At 41.2% G+C, this 23,166-nt stretch overlaps 2 protein-coding genes across 4 annotated transcripts in view; both read right to left on the reverse strand.

Annotated features, from left to right (window-relative positions):
- The window catches only part of KIAA0319 (KIAA0319 ortholog), a 78,463-nt gene extending 68,176 nt beyond the window's left edge, over positions 1-10,287 (reverse strand). For both annotated transcript variants that reach the window (XM_073810404.1, XM_033863892.2), the window contains exon 1: positions 7,148-10,287. The gene's annotated coding sequence lies outside the window, so the exon portion shown is untranslated. The remainder of the gene's footprint in view (positions 1-7,147) is intronic.
- A 147-nt stretch (positions 10,288-10,434) lies between these two features.
- Positions 10,435-23,047, reverse strand: TDP2 (tyrosyl-DNA phosphodiesterase 2). 2 transcript variants are annotated; one of them, XM_019945075.3, is made up of 8 exons: positions 22,928-23,047; positions 22,572-22,657; positions 22,343-22,408; positions 17,920-18,093; positions 16,866-16,957; positions 14,758-14,876; positions 13,037-13,207; positions 10,435-11,376 (listed from the first exon to the last, which is right to left on the reverse strand). In XM_019945075.3, exons 3-8 carry the CDS (start codon positions 22,405-22,407, stop codon positions 11,095-11,097), a joined length of 903 nt encoding a protein of 300 aa, XP_019800634.1. In that variant the 5' UTR covers position 22,408; positions 22,572-22,657; positions 22,928-23,047; the 3' UTR covers positions 10,435-11,094. The 2 variants fall into 2 exon arrangements, with proteins under 2 accessions (XP_019800634.1, XP_004324205.1); XM_004324157.2 differs by lacking the exons at positions 22,343-22,408; positions 22,928-23,047 and adding an exon at positions 22,744-22,921.
- Positions 23,048-23,166: the final 119 nt, after the last annotated feature.

Genomic DNA, 23,166 nt, shown 5'->3' on the forward strand with positions numbered 1-23,166 from the left:
CTTTAATTCATCTTAATTATAGCTTTGTATGTTACTCTTATTTAATGTAACCTTTATTGTATTGATTTCTTCTGTATTTTCCTTTTGAATTTTGTAAAACAGAAGTTTAAGACCACAAGTTAGAAGAAAGGTCACATATTTCAAACATAAATAGATGGGGCTTCAAAAGATTTGTATCCTGTGCTTGAACTTGAATGGCCTTAAATCTGTTTCAGCTTTAACAATAGAATTTTACTTGGGCAATATTTGCCCATTCTGGTGTAACTTATGTGACTCTAGTGCTTAACAGCTGCTGTTGAAGAGTATTCTTATTCAGTTCTGTAGTGTTAGAATACCTTTTGTTGTTGAAGATGTGAATGAAGTGTGCATGTGCATCGACTGTTGAATTGTGCCATTTTTGTAAATACAGTAGTTTTGCACAACCTCTAAAAAAAAAAAAAAAGACAAACAAAAACCAAATGGGAATAGTTATAAAAAAGAAAGAGAAGGAGGGAAAATACAATATTAGTTTCAAACGCAGGGACAAAAATAATTTGGGTCAGTTAAGGAATTAGGTATTATCAAAGACTAATGCAGCAGGAAAGTAGCTGAACATCTACTGACATTATAAAATATTATGAGGAGCATCACAAAGACCACTGCAGCCTAGAAGGACTAATGCATCCTAGAATAGGGGCTAGAAGAAACCAGAGGCATGTCATGATGACACTGAAAGCAAAACGAGGAAGGATTGCCAAGATGTGCCTCTTTACGGGGACTTTCTTTTAACAACCCTTACAGAACTAATTTATAACTTCCATTTCCAGGCTAAATGAAGCATATGTATATATAACAACAAAAAAACCACTTTTTTTTATTAACACATAGCTAAGCTCCTATGAAGAAGCAATGCAAAATCTGTCTAGAAGGACAGTCCTCAACACAGAGCACATAGAACTCCACCAGAAAAACAATCCCCACTGAAGATGAACCACCCTAAAAACAAAAGTAATACAAGCTAGGGAGCAAACCAGTACAAAGGAGAGGTGGCAGACATAACAAATTGGAGCAAGAAAAAGAAGTAAAAGTACACCTAAGAGACACTACAAAATAAGTATGTTTGAAGTGGTGAAACACATTAGGTGAAGAGAGGAGACAAAAATCATAATAAAGTAACAGTACAGTAAGATATTTATTTATTTGTTTGTTTATTTATTTATGGCTGTGTTGGGTCTTCCTTGCTGCACGTGGGCTTTTCTCTAGTTGCGGCGCGCAGGGGCTACTCTTTGTTGCGGTGTGCCTGCTTCTCATTGCGGTGGCTGCTCTTGGCGCAGAGCACGGGCTCTAGGCGTGCAGGCTTCAGTAGTTGTGGCTTGCAAGCTCTGGAGCGCAGGCTCAGCAGTTGTGGCTCACGGGCTTAGCTGCTCTGCGGCATGTGGTATCTTCCCGGACCAGGGCTCGAACCCGTGTCCCCTGCATTGGCAGGCGATCCCTAACCACTGCGCCACCAGGGAAGCCCTAGTAAGATTTTTTTTACAGGCATAGTTTAAAAGATCCAAATCAGAAGTTGTGTAGTTAGAAATAAAGCCACTGGATTTTAAAATTCAATGAACTTGAAAAAAAATTCAATGAACTGAAATGAAAGCTATATTGTATGAGGAAGTAACCCAAAATGCAATTCAAAGAAATAAAGTATTGAAAATACAAAGGCAAGAGTAAGAGTCCTGAAGTAAAAACTGCTCCAATATACATCTTCTGACGACTCCAAAAGGAAAGAATAAAAAGAACGGGGAAGAGACAAAATGTAAAGAGATAATGGCCAAGAAGTTTCCAGAATCAATGTAAGACAAAAATCTTCGTATCCAGGAAGTACAAGAAGTACTGAGCAGGTTAAAATAATTCTATTCCTATTCTCACTGAAATGAAACTGCAGAATTCCAGACAAAGATTACATTTTATAAAGAACCAGAGACAAGAGACAGATTATCTTAACAGGGGCAAGAATTAGACTGACAACATGATTTATCAGCAAAAAGTAGATGCCGGAAGAGAATAGAAATAGCATCTTCAAAAGTCCTGAAGGACAAAAACTGCCAACCTAGAACTTTATACTCACTAAACTGTCATTCAAGAGTGACAATAAAATAAGGGTTTTTGTTTTTTTTTTACATAAACACAGAGTCCTCACTAAAAGAGCTATGAAAGGAAAACTGCACAGATGGACAGAAGAAGCATCAGTAAGGTAGAAATTGACTAACAGTGTTGGAAATAATAATAAAAATGTTATCCAAAAAAAAATGCTAAACAATAGTGAAGTGAAAGACGAGGGGCAGATTAAAGTATACTAAGATCTTATGTAGTTCTGGAGAAGAATGGAAACATTAACTTCAGGGTTTTTTTTTTAAAGAAAATATGCATTTTTAAAATAAAACGTCCCTGCTCTATAGAAGCTCATAGGATACAGTAATGGGATAAGGGACATTGTGGAGGCACAGCCACAAGCTAGGCTATCATCAAAGCAAGAGGAACTGAGGACTCGAGGGAAGACTTCAGAAACGTTACATGTAAGGTCTATCCTGAGGGATGAGTGCTTGCTTCTCGAAGAAAGAAAGGCATTCTAGGCTGTAGGGACTGACTACAGAGAGAAAGCTTGGGATCGTGCAAGGGATGGCATATTTTGAGTGGTTCCATATGGCTGGAATGTAGAATATGTGCGGGAAATGATGAGATAAGAGGATGAAAATGTAAACCAAGAAGAAATAGTAAATACTGTCCAGGTCACACTAAGAGGTCGGCATTTCATTTAGTAGGCAGTGGGGAGACATTGAAGATTAAAAAATTTTTTTTGTTATTGTGATAAAATATATATAACATAAAATCTGCCACTTTAACCATGTTTAGTGTATAATTCAGTGGCATTCAGTACATTCATTCTTGCACAACCATCACCACCACTGTTTATCTCCGGAACTTTTCATCATTCCAAACTGAAACTCTGTACCCATTGAACCATAACATTACCTGCTCTGGCAGTTCCTGGTAATCACTATTCTACTTTCTATCTTTATGAGTTTGACTATTCTAGATGCTTCATATAAGTGGAGTCATACAATACTGTCCTTTTCTATTTGGCTTATGTCACTTAGCATAACATCTTCAAGATTCATTCATGTTGTAGCATGTGTTACAATGTCCTTCCTTTTCCAGACTGAATAATATTCCATTGTATGTAAGGACCACATTTTGTTGATCCATTCATCCACTGATGGACATGACATTGAAGACTCTGAATCAGAGGTGTGACATGTTCATATATCTGCTTTAGAGAGTAACCCTAGGAGGGGACTGAAGGATGGAACTTGTGAACCAAGAGAGGTTCTTGTTTCAAGAAAGTGAGAATGGTCAACTGGGTGGAAGAGGTCTAGTAAAATGAGGTCAGAAGAAGTTTCTCCTGATTTGGGGAGGAGCAGTTGCTGCATAGGAGTAGTTAGGAAAGCCTGATATAAACGAGGGAAGACTAGTTAGCTGCTAGTAGCATCCTCCTAAACCCATGTGTGTCTGGAAAGAAGCTTTTCCCACATGACAATAAAGTGTTGAGCATTTGGCACCTGGAATTTGAATGTCTTGAAGCTTTAAGACAAGGAGGCTGAAGATACTAAATTAATAAAATATTTCAACCTCCTGATAAGTACACATATACTGAGGGAGATGGTAAAGCCAATAATTTTATTGAAGATAAGTCATCTTAAGAGATTCTTTTGAAAAAATTTTGAAGACAGGCAACTATGTTATATTGACCAGAAGACATCCTACACTTCATTTTAATGAGCATAGAAAAAAAATGGTAAGATATGCTGATAATCACAATGTTAGAATAACAGGATTGTTATCCGAGAGAGGAGCAAGCCCTACTTCCCCACCACCACATGAAAAAACATTCTACACACTGTAACATTTAAAATTTGCAGGTGGCGGGACTTCCCTGGTGGCGCAGTGGTTAAGAATCTGCCTGCCAATGCAGGGCACAGAGGTTCGAGTCCTGGTCCAGGAAGATCCCACATGCCATGGAGCAACTAAGCCGGTGCGCCACAACTACTAAGCCTGCGCTCTAGAGCCCGCGAGCCACAACTACTGAAGCCCGTGTGCCTACAGCCCGTGCTCTACAACAAGAGAAGCCACCGCAATGAGAAGCCCACGCACCACAACAAAGAGTAGCCCCCGCTCGCCGCAACTAGAGAAAGCCCGCACACAGCAATGAAGACCCAACGCAGCCAAAAATAAATAAATAAATTTATTTTTTAAAAAAAGTAGTAAAATTTGTAGGTGGCAACACTGGAGTTAATTTGCCCTCAATACTTAATAATTCTGGTGCTTTACATTATAGCATGCAATAAAACCAACTTTGAAAATTCATTTTGAGGTCGGAGTTATCCTGTTACTCTAGCTACATTGCTTAAACAGATGTTTACTAGAATCCCTTGCTTATTTGAACTTAAGGAAAAGAATGCACAGCAGGTTGGACATAGTAACACTTTCCAACAGGTAACATATTCTACCAAGGTTATTTGGAAGGGATTTGAGTTAAAACTCCAATACCATATCTTTATCTACCTGTGCGTCATTTAAGAAGACTTACTTTGAAATTCAAACACCTCTGGTTAAAAGACTCTGTCAAATGATGCAAAAATAGATGTTATTTTGGTCCAACCATATTTACTGCTTAATAGAAATAAATAAGAAAGTTTGTCACTATGGAATTCACATAAATAGTATCTAAAAACACAGATTTTAAAAAACAAATAAAACAATAACCCAGCAATTATTCCAGGCCTACTAAAGCAAAGCTCCTTCCTTAGGGTATCAAATATAATTACCTGGAATTGACGTGCCTCTAAGATTGCAATTATTATATTTATTATTGTTGGTGCAAAGATGCTGCAAGGAAAAATTTATGCATTTTATGATGATTTGACATTACAAACCAGAACAAGTTTTGGTCACATCAAAATAATTGTATTTTTAGTGAGAAATTATTTTGAAGACATAGAAAATATTTCCTGAGAAGAAAACTTATGTCAAGAATAACAATGGGACTTCTCTGGTGGTGCAGTTGTTAAGAATCCGCCTGCCAATTCAGAGGACACAGGTTCCATCCCTGGTCCGGGAAGATCCCACATGCTGTGGAGCAACTAAGCCCGTGCACCACAACTACTGAGCCTGCGCTCTAGAGCCCACGAGACACAACTACTGAGCCTGCGTGCCACAACTACTGAAGTGCACGCACCTAGAGCCCGTGCTCCTCAGTAAGAGAATCCACTGCAATGAGAAGCCTGCCCACGGGAACGAAGAGTAGCCCCTGCAGCAATGAAGACCAAATGCAGCCAATAAATAAATAAATTTATTTAAAAAAAAGAATAACAATAACAACTAACTTTTATTGAAGTTAGTTGCATACCAGGCAATGAGCAAAGAGCTCTTATACATATTGTTTCATTTAGTTCTTACAGGAATTTCATTAAGTTGGTCCTATTATTATCCCTATTTTACAGATGAAAAAACTGAGGCTAAGAGGAATTAAGGAATTTGCCAAATGTGACACAGCCATTAAGTGGCAGAGCCATGACCAAACCCAGGCCGTCTGACCTGGCAATCTATTAATACATCACGGCCCCAGAAACAGTCATGCCTGGTCCTACAGATTTATTTAAAGAGAATGCTGCTTATCTGTCTGGCTAGAAAAAAAAATAAGTCAAGAAAATTTAACAGCAAATCCATTCTTGTACATTAATAAATTACTGAAGCTCTCTTTTGACTATTTTTAATACATAAAGAGTTTGGCTGAATTATTTTTGTTATTCTGAAAGGAAATTAATTCCCTGACTTGGCATTTTATATGGCAAAGGTGTGATGAATCTTTCTATCACCTGTGGCTCTAAGAAGTCTTGATATATAATTATATTTTTCTTTTTCAAATTACAGAGGAATTCAGCTTTCTGTATGATGCCTAAGTCTATAGCTGAACTGACACTTCCAGATTTCCTCATCTGTACGAAAAATTATGTAAAATGATAAGCACAAAATAAAATTTTACATTTGGCCTAATCTCGGGAGTCTCAATGATTGTGGTCTTCTTATAATAAACAATTTGAAACATATGGACATTGAACATGCATTTCAGGAATAAAGAAATAAACACTAACAAAAATTCTTGTTCTTTTTGGGGGGGTGTCTAAAATTTACTTTTTCTATTATTATCATCAAAAATATCATTCAATTTTTCTATTTAAGCACTGGAAAAACCACTAACATTTAACCCACAAACAAAAATGTTTAGATGAGAAATCTAACAATAAAAATGGATAGGAGTGGGTATATCATATTCTTTTCTCTCTCCATATACTCAAGAGAATGAATGATCGAAAGAATGATGACTTTCATAATCTTAGGTTTATGCTCTTGATTAATAATACCGTGATTCATATCCATTCTGTGGAGGAAGTTCAAAGGGAAAGAGAAAAAAAGCCACTCAAAGGTTTCAAGCTTCAGATTACGGTAAGATACAGAGACAAAATAAATTTAGCAAATAATAGCAAAGATCACATACATATTACCAAACGAAGTTTAAAGAAAACCGATTCTACAGGTCTAAGAAATTCATGAGATTGGGAACAGATGCAAATTTCCTCGACTCCACCCTACTGAGAAACAATCAATCGGCGCAGCAATCAAGAAAAGCCCTTTCCTAGATGTTCAGAAGAACCTTAAGAAAGTCACCTCCTAACTCAGGGCCTCTTGATTTTATTTTTCTTTGGCATAACCTGCCTACTTGCTGCCCTCCCTTCCCATCAATCGCCAGACGGGTTGGGAAGTGGGATACTGCATCGAGGCGCTGCTGGCCGCACTAAAGCTAGCCCTAGTCGGTGCAGCGGGCTAGGAGCATCACCTGCCGTCCCACCTGCTCCTCTTCTTCTTCGTCTCCCGGCCCTACACACACACACACACACACACAGACACACACTTTTACACACTGGCACGCGTATCTGTTGTCAGGGAGGAGGTACCGCCCCATCCAAGCCAAACCCTCGCTTTCTCTTCCCCAGGATATAGCCCCCGAGGACAGACTCTTGCCCAAACCGGAGACAGGATGAGGCTACTGCTGCGCTCTTACCTCCAGTAGTGACAGAGATCCTGGCCACCGCTCCTCTGCGCCAGGCCAGCCAGGCCCGCCGGGGTCAGCACCGGTCTAGTCAGGATGCAACCAGGAGGGCACCCCCGCCCGCCCCCCGCATCAGCTTCTGCTAGAGCTGGGAAAGCGCGCGCCCGTGATTCAGCGCCTTTCCGCTGCGCCGTTACCACGGCGACGCACGCGCACGCGCACACGCGCCCCCAGGGAATGGGCGGGCAGCAGTTCTTCTTGCCTACTCCCGACTCCCAGCTCGGGCTCTAAAGATGGGTACCCAGGTGACGGACTCCCACCCCGCAGGCGACCAAGCAGAAGGCTTTCGGGCAGCAGGGCAGCCTGCATGCCCCACCCCCTTTCCTTCACCAACACTTTGACGGACACCGTGGTCCTAAACGGCCTGGGGGATGAGTGCCTCTTCCAAATGCCGCGGGCCAGGGTGGCTCTAGGGAGGCGCGAGCACACTACTTGGGTCAAAAACCCTTTGCAAATGTCTCCCCCGAAGCAAATTCACCCCACACGCACAAGTCCCACTCCTCCAGCGGTAGCCTCTTTAGGCCCTACTATGTTTTGAGCACGTGTTGCTTTCTGAATGAGGATGGAAACAGGTGTTAGGAGGGGCCCAGATCAACCCCACGCTTTATAGGTTAACCAGGTGCCCAAAGTATTTAGATTACATTTGCATCTATGGGAAGGTGATCATCTGAACAATAGAAAACTCATGTGGAAGACTCTTCCTTGTATTTATACTGTTTTCTTGTAAGAAAGATTCATGCATCTAGGTATGGTAACATAGGGCACAAAAGGAAGCCAGGGCATTCCTTGCACATCCCCATGACTACAGTACAGTGCTTAGACCTGATGAAAAAGCCCCTACTAAGCTACTCCCTGGCTATGGCTGGGCCTTGGATGAGTTACTTGTTAAACCTGTTTTGTCAGTTATAGAGATGGTAATAGCATTCCTTTAGGATGATAGTGGGGATTAAAAGAAAATGCACGTTTAACGAATAAAAACTGGGCTTCCCTGGTGGCGCAGTGGTTGAGAGTCCACCTGCCGATGCAGGGGATACGGGTTCGTGCCCCGGTCCGGGAAGATCCCACATGCCGCGGAGCAACTAAGTCCGTGAGCCATGGCCGCTGAGTCTGCGCGTCCGGAGCCTGTGCTCCGCAACGGGAGAGGCCACAACAGTGAGAGGCCCGCGTACCGCAAAAAAAAAAAAAAAAAAAAAAAAAAAAGAATAAAAACTGCTTGGGACTGAAAGAGTCAAAATCAGTTTGGACTAAAAAGAAAATGGCAACCCTGCCAATTATCGGGCTGGGAGGACAGGCACAGATTAAGCCAGAAGCAAAATTAACAGGAAATATTTCCCCCAAAGTCGTGCAGCAGCTGTAAAATGACATAACAACCCCCTCTTTGAATGACTACTGCTTTCCTACCACAGACGCCCCCTTTGCTTTGCTATTTTCATCCGTAACTTGTGATACCCCACTGCTGAATTCTCCTTGCCTCATGACAGCACCCAGTCCATAGTTACTCCCTGCTTCTCCTGCCTCTGAAAGAGTAAGCAACAGTACCAATCTGATTCCAAGACCCTCCTTCAAAGGGAACCCAAACCTTACAAGACACTTCCATCCTTTCTCTTCTCACCAGTGGCATTCCACTGTACCCCCAGAGTGACCTTTCTCACATCAATAAATCTGATGTACTCAGACAACAAGCCCGTTCCCAGGAGTCTTTAAATAAAAATTAAGTCATTAATACATGGGCTTAAAGTCTTTACATATATACATATTTACATATATATAAGCTTAGCCTAGACTTCTAAACTCAGAGCCATTACAATGAATACCTATTTTGATACATATAATATCTATTTTGGTACTGACTTATGAAAATGTTAGTCTGCCTCCCTAGGACACAAATGTGAGGGCACTGTCTCATTTCATTTCAGCATTTATTGAGCTCCTGCTACATGCCAGACATTATAGTAAATGCTAAGGATAAAATGATGTATTTTTAGTACAGCTTTTCTGACTTCGTCTGCTTTTTATATGTTGTTGGTTGGGACATGTGTTCTTACTAAACTGCACAATAAAAGACAAGGAACTATCTTTTTTTGAAGGTGGGAGAAACAGGCCTAGCAAGATTCAAGTACATTCTGTATCAGTGGCAAAGATGATGCTTAGCATATTGATATATAACATTCTGAGTTGGGATTTCACCAAGAAGGGGGGTAAGGTACACAAAGCTATTATACTGAGAAAACTTGAGATTCAAAGTAAAAAGTTCAAGATACTGCATATTAGTAGTTTCTTAATTCTTGCATTATTTGCGAACTATTGCCCATCGAAAGCAGACCAAAAGTAGTTTTGTTCCTATTCACTTATAACTTGTTTCTTACATTTTGTCACTATAAGGAGTAAATGGGAAGGTATTTCACTTGGATGCTGAGTCATAAAATGATACTCCTTCCGGTTTTAAAACAATTTGATAATTATTTAATCTAATACGCACTACTACATATTTTATTTTTTTATATTTAGCCTTTCACTCATCTAGATTTTTTCTTTTTTGTAATTTGAAGTGTGGTAGAGTTCTAACTTAATTATGCTTCCAAGTGAATAAGCGATTTATGCCAAAAATATCCTTTTCCCACAAAAATGAACTATTGCTTCCGTAATACATGCTAAAATATTAGCATTAATACTCATTTTAAATGATTAAAATTATGATTAACATATAAAACTTTTCCATTATGACAAAGCATATGTTATATATAAATTCAGCTTGTCTTTTTTTTTTTTTTCGGTACGCGGGCCTCTCACTGCTGTGGCCTCTCCCGTCGCAGAGCACAGGCTCCGGACACGCAGACTCAGCGGCCATGGCTCACTGGCCTAGCCGCTCCGCGGCATGTGGGATCTTCCCGGACCGGGGTACGAACCCGCATCCCCTGCATCGGCAGGCGGACTCTCAACCACTGCGCCACTAGGGAAGCCCCAGCTTGTCTTTTTTTAGGTGTTTTAGTTGTTAATTTTGACACCCCTGATGAAAATAAGTTTCTGCCACTTCTCATTCTAATTATTACCGCCAGTTTTCATTTTTATATACTGAGGAAGTCAATATATTCTTGGCAATACTTGGCAGAGTGAGAAGCAACATGGAAAGCCGTTTTCTTCCACACAAAGGTGAAACAGTAGCAGTGGAGCCAGAAACAGGAAGCAGGTAAAAACTTCAATCTCAACATGAGCACAAAAACATACTAAAACAAACTATAAACAAGCAGAATTCTTTATTTAAAGTACGTTCTCTTATGGGGGAAAAAAAATGTTTCCTTAAAGCACATGTAGAAGTGCTCCTCATTCACGTCTTGAAAAAAATTCAGTTTTACAAGTAGCAAAACTAAAAGGCTAATTCTTTTTACACATTTATTTTTCTCTTAGAAAAAAAGTCCAGTGCCTCTATAAAACTGACTTTAATCATTATCAAGCCTAACTTTGCCTCTGTTGGTGACATAACTACAAACATGAATTTTTAAAAGTTAAGGGATCTTAAATCATGAGTTCATTTCTAGCTCACCAATTAGGCACTGTTAGCTGACAAAAAGTCTGATGTAGGACAGCTGCAATCTATTTAAATGCAGATCTAGCCAGCAGCTGTGAGCACTATTACAAGATAGCCTTTGTGACCTTTCCTTAAGAGGCCTCATGTTCTGAACACAGGTATGCTTTCATTTAAATAAACGCTAAGATTTAGTTCTGAAATCTGAGGACACAATCCACAAAATAAGATCACAGTCGTTTTTTCTTTTGTTACAATGATCCAGTATATTAATTCCTCCATATTAAACTACCTTTCCAGACAGGTAGCAATTATATTTGCAAAAACACAGAACAAAATTGCTCAGAACATTTAAAACTCGTATTTGAAAAGCAGTTCACAATATTAAATCTAAGGTGCACAGAAGACCCCAGTGATCACTAGGAAATCTACCACAGTCCAGTTTTTCCAACCCAAGGAGGTCCAAACTTCGGGGAATAATGTGGCCGCCTTCTGCTGCTGCTCTAAAAAATATTCGATCAAAACGAAGCTTACAAGTAGCAGCTATTCCAAGATTAGAGTTCATCTGTGTATCCCATGTATACTGGCAATGCTTAGGTTTGCCCAAAAACTCCCAGACATCCAAAGTGTTGCTGGGTAAACCACCACATTTGGAAACCTAAAAAGAAAAAGAAAGAAAACTCTTTTCAGTCTTTTTTTCCCTTATATTAAAAAGGTCTTTACCGTTACCACATCTAAGTGCAACTTTTCAAATCAGAATGCCACAGATTATTTATTAATGCACAAATGCAAAACTAGATACAACCAGATATATTATAAAATTATTTTACTGCATGATAATAAGTAGGTAATATATAAATATCAAGAGAGACAGAGAGGTCTGAAATTTGCCCCTTCTCTCTTCTGTTGTTTTGGTTTTTTATAATAGTCATACTAATAGATGTGAAGTGCTATCTCATCATGGTTTTGATGTGCATTTCTCTCATGACCAATGATGTTAAACATCTTTTCATGAACTTACTGGCCATTTGTATATCTTCTTTCGAGAAATGTCTCAATCTTTTGCCCATTTTTTTCTTTTTTAAATTGTATTTAGGACTTCCCTGGTGGCGCAGTGGTTGAGAGTCCGCCTGCCGATGCAGGGGACACGGGTTTGTGCCCTGGTCCGGGAAGATCCCACATGCTGCAGAGCGGCTGGGCCTGTGAGCCATGGCCACTGAGCCTGCGCGTCCGGAGCCTGTGCTCCGCAACGGGAGAGGCCACAATAGTGAGAGGCCCGCGTACCACAAAAAAAAAAAAAAAAAAAGCTTTAAATTGTATTTATTTATTTTTGGCTGCGTCGGGTCTTAGTTGTGGCACATGGGATCTTTCATTGCGGCGTGCTGGCTTCTCTCTAGTTGTGGTGCGTGGGCTCCAGAGCATGTGGGCTCCAAACCTGTGGCACGTGGGCACTCTAGTTGTGGCGTACGGGCTCTCTAGCTGTGGTGTCTGGGCTCCACAGCACGTGGGCTCAGTAGTTGCGGTGTGTGAGCTTAGTTGTCCTGCTGCATGTGGGATCTTAGTTCCCCGACCAGGGATGGAACCTGTGTCCCCTGCATTGGAAGGCAGATTCTTAACCACTGGACCACCAGGGAAGTCCCCTGCCCAGTGTGTTTTTTTTTTAATTGTAGGAGGTCTTTGTATATTCTGACTATTCTGAATATCTCATCAGATATATGATTTGCGAATATTTTCTACCATTCCACGGGTTGCCTTTTCACTCCATTGATAATACCCTTTGATGCACTACAGTTTTTAATTTTGATGAAGTCTACCTTATCTATTTTTTCTTTTGTTGTCTGTGCTTTTGGTGTCATATCCAAGAAATCACTGCCAAATCCAATGTCATGAAGGTAAAAAAGGTTGAAAACAGAAAATCCAGAAGGAAGAGTTAGGGACAACTATGTTAGTCAAATCTTTCTGTTCTTCTTATCTTACAACTAAGAAACTGCAAATAAATGAACTTTTCTAAATTCTTCTAATCATTATTTTCTCTAAACCCCTCTTGTTAATCAATATATATTGTTTTGTGTTGTCTGTTTCATATACCATATATATGTTTTCACCCAATAATGTAACAGCCCCTTCTGCCTCTGCTTCCCCTGTGCCAGGCAAGTAGCACAGGCTAAATAATCATTTGCTGAATTGCACCTGCAAGGTCACGTATACATTATGAACAGATCAAAGTCCTAGTTTTAATAGCTTTAGTCAAAAGAAACCTAAATGAGTTTCCACAGCAATAATCTGCCCATAAACACTGAAATGACTTCATCACTCACTTCGTGATCCCTTAAATTTGTATCTCCTGCAAATATAACTGTAGCTGACTCTGGAGCCTCTTGCATTTTCTTTAAAACCATTTTCAACTGATTCATTCGTTCCTTAGCATGCCCTTTGGTGCTCTCCAAATGAGAAGTCATAAGGCAAAGTTCATTTCCTGACACACTCACCTGCAACAAGATAAATAATTAGAGTTGTTAAAATGATCCACTAACAATTAACACTGAACTTTGTTAACAGAATCAGTAATTATTCAACTGATTGGTATATATCAATATTTACTAGACTGAAACTATATAATCAGCACTGTGCTTATCCTTAAAGGTCAAAGAATACTGAGCAAGTACCCACTAATACTTCAAAACCTCCCTTGAATGTCAACTCCACTGGGAGCCCTTCCCCAGCATCCCAGGCATCAGTGGCTCCCTCCCCTATCCTCCTACAGCACGCTGTGTAGACTGTTTATAAAGTCCCCTAGATCGAACTGCAGCACAGTTATCTCCCTCCTACAAAGCCCTGAGTCATTTGAAAGCAAAGATGGCTCTTTTATTTATTACTATGTTACCGAGAGCCTGGCACATAGGTAACTCAAAATAATGTCAGTTAAATGAATGAATGAGAATCACTTACCATTTGCAATTAAGATACCAACAATGTAAGATCTCTCATTATTTAAACTAATTGCCTGCAGAGTCCAGTTCAAATTCCTTCACATTGGGCATTCATGATCTCCTATAATCTGGATCCAACCTACTTTATCAACCTGTCGTCACACTACCCCCTTTGTGCCCTCTACATCCAACTGAATAGAAGGCTCGTTTATAGCTACACATGCCCTCTTTCATATATACATACCCTGCTATGTACAATTTGCAAATGTTTGCTCATGGTGGTTCTGCCACCTGCACTGTTCTTTTTTTTTTTTTTTGTGGTACGCGGGCCTCTCACTGTTGTGGCCTCTCCCGTTGCGGAGTACAGGCTCCAGACGCGCAGGCTCAGCGGCCATGGCTCACAGGCCTAGCTGCTCCGAGGCATGTGGGATCTTCCCGGACTGGGGCACGAACCAGTGTCCCTTGCATCAGCAGGCAGACCCTCAACCACTGCGCCACCAGGGAAGCCCTGCACTGTTCTTAATGTCTACATTTTACATATTTTTCAGGGCCCAATTCAAACCCAACTTCCATCATGAAACGTTCACTAAACAGTGCAGCTGAAAATCATCTTTCCTTTCTCTAAACTTCCATGGCATATCATTATACCTCTCCCATGGCATTTATGCCTTTCGTTTATTTTAGGTACTATACATACAATCTCTCCCCTGCTAATCTATGAGCTCTATGAGACCAAGATCTATTTGACTCATTTGTGTAAGACTCACAGAGTACAACACAGTACCAAGTACAGTGCATTTAATAAAAAATATTAAAAAATTAAAAAAAAAGTACTTTAGGAAGCAACTGTGGAATGTTAGCAAACTCTTATACATTAAGAAAACATCTAATGAATCAAGGATTTTATTTTTACAATTTGTCTATATTTGAAATGTATGTAAAAATTTAATTTATAAAGTTCTTTAAGACTATTTAAAAGAACCTGTAAGTGAGGAGTAAATATTTTTCTAAAGACAATGGTTTCTTAAAAAGGACCCCATCATGGAACTGTGAAAAAAACAGTTCATTCTTTTTTTTAAAAAACCAGTCAATTTAAAAAAATTACTTACATGCACGCACAAAAGGTTTCTCATCATTTTTGTATTTGGAAAAGGAATAATCTCTTGGCTTTTAAATTTCAATCTCGATTTCTTCAACATTATAGCTGTGAAATATCCTTCTTCACGACCTTCAGATGTGTGCGGAAAAGAATTTACGCTGAGAGATCAGGGGTATCTGCAGTTTATCCCAAGCTCCCCTACTGAAAGTTTTATAACAAGCAGGTATAGATATTTAAATGGACATAAATCTTAAAAGTAAACTATTATTTCAAAATAGTTGAAGATGGTCAACCAAGTCCCTCTGTAACTGTAAGCATGGAAGAAATATAAAAGTGTAACTGGAAGTATGGAAGAAATACAAAAATAAAAATGCATTTACGTAAGTGCCCAAAACAGTTAACAGTGCCAATACCAAACATAAAAATTTGAAAAATTTCTGAAAGGCAGAGTAGATGAGACTTAAACTGAGGCAACTTGACATGCAGTTACTTTTCACTCGGGAAGCACCAGAAAAATCACAGTAAGTGAATAAAAACTTTAGAAAGGTATAAACTTGCAAGAAGAAACAGAAATGGAGGGGCAATGAATGAAAGCTTCCAAGTTTTTCAGAGAACTAAGTAGGTGGAGCAGTGGTAACTGGTTTATCAGAACGGAGGGGAACCAGGAAAAGAGGGACAGGAAGAGAAAGGAGAAGAATGGGAAAGGGAGGGGCAGGGAGGAGGGCAGCAGACTAGAAAGATGGCAGGTGGAGAGTCCAGCAGGTGGAAAGAAGGAGGAGAGGGAGAGAAAGGAGGAGGGAGAGGGAGGGAGGAAAGAAGAGAGAGACAGAAAGAAGGATTTTCCAGAACTGAAGGTCACAAACCTCCAGATTGAAAGGTCCTACCAAGTGTTTGGCATAATAAATGAAAAAAAGACCCCCAAAACACTGGAGTTAAAAACAAGAGCCTCAGGCTTCCCTGGTGGTGCAGTGGTTGGGAGTCCACCTGCCGAGGCAGGGGGCGCGGGTTCGTGCCCCGGTCTGGGAAGATCCCATGTGCCGTGGAGCGGCTGGGCCCGTGAGCCATGGCCGTTGAGCCTGCGCGTCCGGAGCCTGTGCTACGCGACGGGAGAGGCCGCAACAGTGAGAGGCCCACATACCGCAAAAAAAAAAAAAAGAAGAGCCTCAAAGCTTCCAGAGCGGGAAGGGGGGGAAGAAAGATCAAGAATTAGAATGGCATCAGACTTCTAATCATCAATAATGGAAACTAGAAAACACTGAAATCATGCCTTCAAAATTCTGTGGGAAAATGACTTTCTACCTAGAAATCTCTGTCCAGCCAAACTATCAAGGAACTATGAGAATAAAACATTGGCATTTCCAAATAGGCTGGGATTCAAAAACTTCACTCCCCATGTGCTACTTCTTAGAAAGTGACCAGAGAATGTGCTCCAATAAAATGAGGAAGTAAAACAAGGACGAAAGCATGGGATTCAGAAAACAAGATAACCAAAACAGAAGACAGGCAAAAGGAATCCCCAAGAGAATGCAGAAAAGTTGTCCCGCAAAGAGAGAGAGAGAGAGAAAGGCAGATAGAGAGAACACTCTCTTCAGCAATTTTGGATTAAAAAGTAAATCAAAATTAAAATCATACACTAGGTAAAAGTGAAAGTCAAAGAAAACATGAGATTTAGCCAAAAGTCACGGAATGAAGCCAAAGTGGTATATTAAAATGCACTTAGTAAAAACAAAATAGATGAAAAATCAAAAACTAAAATATTCAGGGCAAAAAGGTAGAAAAAGAACAAAATAAATAAAAAATTAATAAAGACTTTTTGAAAAAGCATAACCACAGTGCAATCACCACATTTAAACATTTTCTAACAATTTGATTTCACCAAAAAGCTACTTAGTGCCTCAAATTTTGGCAATTTATATTTTCCTGAAAAATCATCCATTTCAACCATTTTTCCACATATGTAATATTCTCCTATGATTTTTTTAGTATCCTGTGTCTGACTTCTTTTTCTCAAACTTACTTTATTTGTGCTTTTTCCTGTCTATGTTCCAATTGTCTAACTTTGGTTTATCTCTCACCTTATTTTTCAAAGAAAAAGTTAAATAACAGGAAAACTGTTACCTGTAATAATCTCATAACTACTTGCTTTCTTCTTTAGGTAGGCAGCATATGGGGGAATAACTTCCTGTAGAAATACCACATCTGGGCTGTACCTAATTAAACACATCAATTTATGAAAAATATGAGGTATACCATTTCATTTGCAGCTACCTAGATTAGGAAAATGCCACAGCATAAAAGAAACACAAAATTATAGTCCTCTAGGACACCTAATATTCAATATTTATGCTGACCTTTGATAACTATAAAATGAGAAAGACCTGTGCTATTTAACAAATAATACTGTAAAGATAAAATTAAAAAAAAAAACATATACATGACAACCCTTCAAAGTTAGAAGAACAGGAATCATTGACACTACAAACCAATAATATTAAGAGTCTACAATGGTCCTCACTCTTTTTTTTTTTTGTGGTACGCGGGCCTCTCACCGTTGTGGCCTCTCCCGTTGCGGAGCACAGGATCCGGACGTGCAGGCTCAGCGGCCATGGCTCACGGGCCCAGCCGCTCACGGGCCCAGCCGCTCGCGGCATGTGGGATCTTCCCGGTCCGGGGCACGAACCCGTGTCCCCTGCATCGGCAGGCGGACTCTCAACCACTGCGCCACCAGGGAAGCCCCGGTCCTCACTCTTAACAGATGCTTTAAGTGTTATTTTCTTCAATCCTCTTGAAACAGTTATTATCCATGATGAAGAAAACTGAGCTCTGGAGAACTGAAGTGGCTTACAAATGGTTCCACAAGGTCACAGAGCTAGTGTGTGGCAGATACGGATCCTTTTGGTAATTTTCTTTTCATAGCAATAATTATACACACAGTTTAGTAAATAAAATAGTACTAGAAGGCTATGAACAAAAATTAGCATTCCCTCTGTACCCCAAGCCACAATCCTGCTCCCAGAGGCAGTCACTCCCAATTCCTTCAGATGTTTCCTCTGACAGCTGGACTCTGAAGTCAGGACCGATTCCAAAGCCCATAACCTTGAACCGTTACCCTCCTTATAGGCAGGTAAGACACGTTATCACATTACCATGACACAGATGTAATAATACTTACAAAGTTAAATAGGAACACACCCCTCGAGCCCTCTCTGGCAGATTGTTTAGGTCCAATCCATCAATATTCCAGGTAATGAAAGAGAACATGCTGCCATCTTCTTGCTGAACATTTTCAGATGTGCTGGTTTTAGAACTAGTGGAATCACTTGTTTCTTCCTTGGTTAGGTCAACACTGGCAAGATAAGAATGAAACACAACTTTGCAAATAATCTATAAACTGATTAATTTAAAAATTATTTTGTGACTCTCTGTAGCCCTCATTCTACAGGTAAATAAACTTTAAGAGTCCTAAAAGTATCTGCCTATAGAAGAGCAAGAGTCTGATGAGTGAGGAAAAATAGATTCTTACTGTGTTATCCAAATGTCTACTCACTTAGAACCAACTCAATATCCCTCAGTGACATAGGTCACTAAAGTGATTTGATAAATTATGACCCCAAATCAGACTGAGTAATGTAAGATTTCCACATTTATCTGGATTCACTTTAAATCACATTTGAAATAAGATCTCATTGTGCCAGATAAATAATGGCTGCAATTCTTTGTTATTCCCCTCACTGAGAGGTGAAGTCCAACTAATACCCTTCCCCTTGAATCTGGACCTTAGTGACTTGCTTGACCAATAGAATATAGTGAGAAGGATTATTCTGGGATTTCTGAGGCTTGGCCATAAGAAGCCTTGTAGCTTTCACTCAAGCCTTTTGGAACACTCTGCCCAACAAGAAGGCTGAGCTGCTACATGAGAAATCTGACTATCTGAGACTATCATGCTGGAGAGACCATGTGTATGGGCTCCAGCCCACAGGTCTGCCTGACCCCACCTTTCCCACCAAGGCCCAGACATTTGAGTGGAGGGACAAACATTATTAAAAGGCGACTGCTAAGCATTTATAAAATGTACATAAATTTAAGAACTAGGGTTTTGTATTTATAATTTTAATAAATGTAATGCCAATTTTTAACTTCTTTAAAAAAATTTTATTTTTTAATTAAAAAAAATTTCTTTTGCCCACGCCACGCAGCTTTTGGGATCTTAGTTCCCCAACCAGGAAGTGAACCCGGGCCACAGCAGTGAAAGCACCAAGTCCTAATCACTGGACTGCCAGGGAACTCCTGAAAAATTTTTTTTATTGAGGTATGATTAACAGATAATGTTATACTAGTTTCAGGTACACAATATAATGATTAAATATTTGTATACACTGCAAAATGATCACCATGATAAGTCTAGTTAACTTTTAAACTCTTTTTGAAATAATTTTAGACTCTTAGAAAACAGTAAAAAGAATTCTACTCACCACTCATCCAGATAAATGTTAACGTTTTACTTAATTAACATTTACTTGCTTTACTCTTTTTATTCTGAAACATTTGCATAAATACTTTTGAATGCATTTCCTAAAAATAAGGACATACATACATACCCTAGTACAATTATCAAAAATCAGAAAATTATCATTGATACAATGTTATTATATAATTTAAAGATCTATTCAAACTTTGCCAATTGTGCCAGTAATGTCCTAATCCAGGATCACATGTTGCATTGAGATGCCATGAATTTCTTTCAAGCTCCTTTGATCCAGAATAGTTCTTCCATCTTTGTCTCTCCTGATCTTGATGTTTTTGAAGAATACAGGCCATTTATTTTGTAGAATGTCCTTCAGGTTGGGTTTGTCTGATGTTTTCTGAGGATGTACATTTTTTGGCAGGAATCACACAGAAGTGATAGGGTGTCCTCCTCAGTGCATCAGGTCAGGAGGCCTGATCCAACAGTACTGGATTTGTCTCCTGTACTGGTCACGTTAACTTTGATCCCTTGGTTTCTCCACTGTACAGTTATGATTTCCTCCCACGTAATAAGTATTTTGCGGGTAGGTACTTTGAGACTATGTAAATGTCTTGTTTCTCATCAACTTTTACCTATTAGTTTTTGTTTTTTTTAAATTTATTTATTTTTTTGGCTGCGTTGGGTCTTCATTGCTGCGTGCGGGCTTTCTCTAGTTGCGGCGAGCAGGGGCTACTCTTTGTTGTGGCGCGTGGGCTTCTCATTGCAATGGCTTCTCTTGTTGTGGAGCACGGGCTCTAGGCGTGCGGGCTTCAGTAGTTGCAGCACATGGGCTCAGTAGTTGCAGCAAGCAGGCTCAGTAGTTGTGGTGCAGGGGATTAGGTGCTCAGTGGGATGTGGGATCTTCCCGGACCAGGGATCAAACCCGTGTCCCCTGCATTGGTACGCAGATTCTTAACCACTGCGCCACCAGGCAAGTCCCTTAGTTTTAGTGTCCATTGATGACTCCTGTCTGAGATAATTACTACCAAGATAGTTCCCAAATGGTAATTTTTTTTCTAATTCTCACATGCCTTCAACATTTGGTAGTTGGAATTCTACTGTGAGGGAAAGTGTTCCCTTCACTCCTGGACAAACGTATTTATATCAGTGTGGATTCTTATTCTATGCTATAGATAAAGCCTCACTCTCACTGGCATTTGATCTGAGTTCCAAGAGACAACAGACCACAGCCTCATCCATCACTTTGCTTGTTTTCTGCCAATTCATGATTCTGGGCTAGGGGACTCCTAATGGTCCTCTACCCCACCATTACTCAGCTCCACCCACTTTTTTTTTGAGGGACGATTTCAGGGACTCCACCTCCTTTGTTCCAATTTCTCTACTGACTACAATTTAGGATACAACTAACAGACACCAACACAGGCTAGTCTGAGTAAAACAAAAGGATTCACAAGGAAACAATCGTGTCCCAGAGCCAAGTAAAGGAACACAGCTATGCCTATGGAAGTTCGATCAAGGCTCTCTCTCAATCCTACTCAGTGTCCCTTGGTTTCACTCTCTCTCTGCAGACTAGCATTCTCAGCTTCCCCATGCACAAAAGAGTAGGGGCATGGGTCCCCCACAGGTACTGAGTTAACATGTACAGTCCCAGCTTGACAGGAAGATTCACTAAACACTCTTGGTCCTAATCCCAGGAGAGAGGATCTGACTGGCCAGCACGGGCCAGGTGAACATCTACTAATCTAACTGGCTCTAGCTGATACAACATGGGAGCCAGAGATATGTCACTATGAATGGGTAGCCAATTCCCCAACAACAGGCCAGGCAGACGGAGAAAGGAGCCTAATGAAATGATCTTCTCACATTTAAAAGACAGTGCAGCTGAAAAGATCACAGGGAGGAAAGAGTATCTACGATGGACAGTTAACTGTAGAGGCTGCCCATACAGCTGGGAGAACTTTATATATTCAGTTCATACTTATTGAGAGCTTGTTACCTGCCAAATATTGTATGAGACTTTGGGAAATCAACAATGTATGAACAGATACTGTCTTCACCAAACGTGTAGTCTAGTGGGAGATATAAAATACTAAATAGCGATTATAATATGAATTAAGTTGTCATGCATGATGCTATACAGAATTACTTAAGAGGAGAACCTTACCCAGACTTGGGAAATCAGGGAAAGCTTCTTGAAGACAAGTCATGTCTGTAAGGCCAGCTGGCCCGGGGAAGAGGAAGCATCAGCTGGTTCCAGGAAGAAGAAGCACTGAGGCAGAGCGTTCTCACTATTCTGAGAATCAACAGAGACTCTCCCCCGACTTCCTGCCCCAAGGACGGGGGGGTGGGGGAGGGGTGGGAGACTCAAACCCCTGAAAGTAAGCTGGTCAATACCTAGCCCAGCCGTGGCTTCACCAAATAAGGAATCACCCTGCATAGCAAACCACCCCTCCCTTACACCCCAGTAAAAATTTCCCACGCCTAGGACTGGGCGCGACTTCTCTGGCCCCTTTCTCTCGGACCAGTGAACCTCGCCCCTCGCCCAGGAGCGCTCCCTAATAAAGCTCACTTGAAGCTTTCCTCTGTTTCGCGGTGCCGTTTGTTAAGATCCGACCTTACAATGTCTAAGCTGGACTTTTAAGATAAATGTTACTTAGCAAGGAAGGAGGAAGAAAAGGGTTCTAGGCAGAGATGATAAATATCTTTACAAAGTTTGAAAGGCAAGAAAAAATGGCCCACTGGAGAAAGGGAAAGTTTGGTATGCCTGAAAGTTTTGTAGGGTAGGAAAGAGTGTGTGAAAGGAAACGAACCCAGAAATATGGTCAAACCGTGGAGGGACCTGTAAGGCACCTGGACTTTAAGAGCAGAAGTGCATGAATTGGGGAGGGAGCACTGGAATAATAGGGGCGGATGTGCAGTTTATAAAAACTATTATCCTGGCCGGGCGGTAAAGAGTAAATAAACAACAACAGTACAAGAAGCAAGAAGACTTCCAAGTTACCATTCCTCAGTAGAGGATTTTGCCTCATTCATTTGTTTTGAAACTCTTGCTTACATATTTCCTAAACTTGGAGTCAAAAAATTACATTTCAGATATTCCCCCACTCCCCACCCCCCGACTCCAAAGTACCTTCGAAGTGACAGCCTGGACTTCGGGAGAGAAGCGTCAGCTCCGCTGCTGGGACGCGCCTCCATCCTACGCACCAACACAAACCCTCAGCCTCCGGCTATTCAGAGGCGAGACTTGCCTCTACTCACACCCGGCCGTCCAACTCCTCGACTGCAGGTCCCAAGACGCCCAACGCAACCCAGTACAAACTGCCCCCGCCCAGAGTCGTCCCCGCCCCTTCATCACTCACCATGGCTCGGGCTCAGAGGCGGTCTCAAGATGGCTTTTTAAAGCGCTCTCCTCCACTGCCGGCTCGAAGTACGAGTCCAGCGCTCTCTGCAAAACAAAGACACAGGGATGGGACGTGTGCGCTGCACGGACCAAAGTAAAGAGCGGGAAAGAGAGAAGCAGCGAAAGCGTACTTCCATCTCCCAGTCGTTCTCGGCCAGGTAGCACTGAGCCACGGCGGCGTCGCAACTCGCGACCGAGGCAAACTCCACACACAGAAGTCTCCGCTTCTTCACCTCGGGCTCTCCCTCCTCCCGCTCACCCTCCGGTGCACCGTCCGGACCGCTCTTCTGCTCCATGGTATCCCCGCCAGCTCACCTCCCTCTAACCCGGGCCGAGCGGGGAGACTCCTGGGCCTCTGCGCAGGCGCCCAGCGCCCCGGCGCTCGCGCATCAACCTCCTCTTGCGGAAACGCGCTCCGCTTTCGGCGGACGACAGCGCGCCTGCGCAGCAGGAAAGCGGGCCCGGGCTGGCGAGGGCTAAACGGCGCGTGCGCGCGAGGTCACAACGAGGCGCCGAACGTCAGTGCGCGAGCCGCGGTCGCACCGGGGCCGCCG

Source organism: Tursiops truncatus, chromosome 10 (genome assembly GCF_011762595.2).
Source record: "Tursiops truncatus isolate mTurTru1 chromosome 10, mTurTru1.mat.Y, whole genome shotgun sequence".
NCBI lineage: Eukaryota > Metazoa > Chordata > Mammalia > Artiodactyla > Delphinidae > Tursiops > Tursiops truncatus.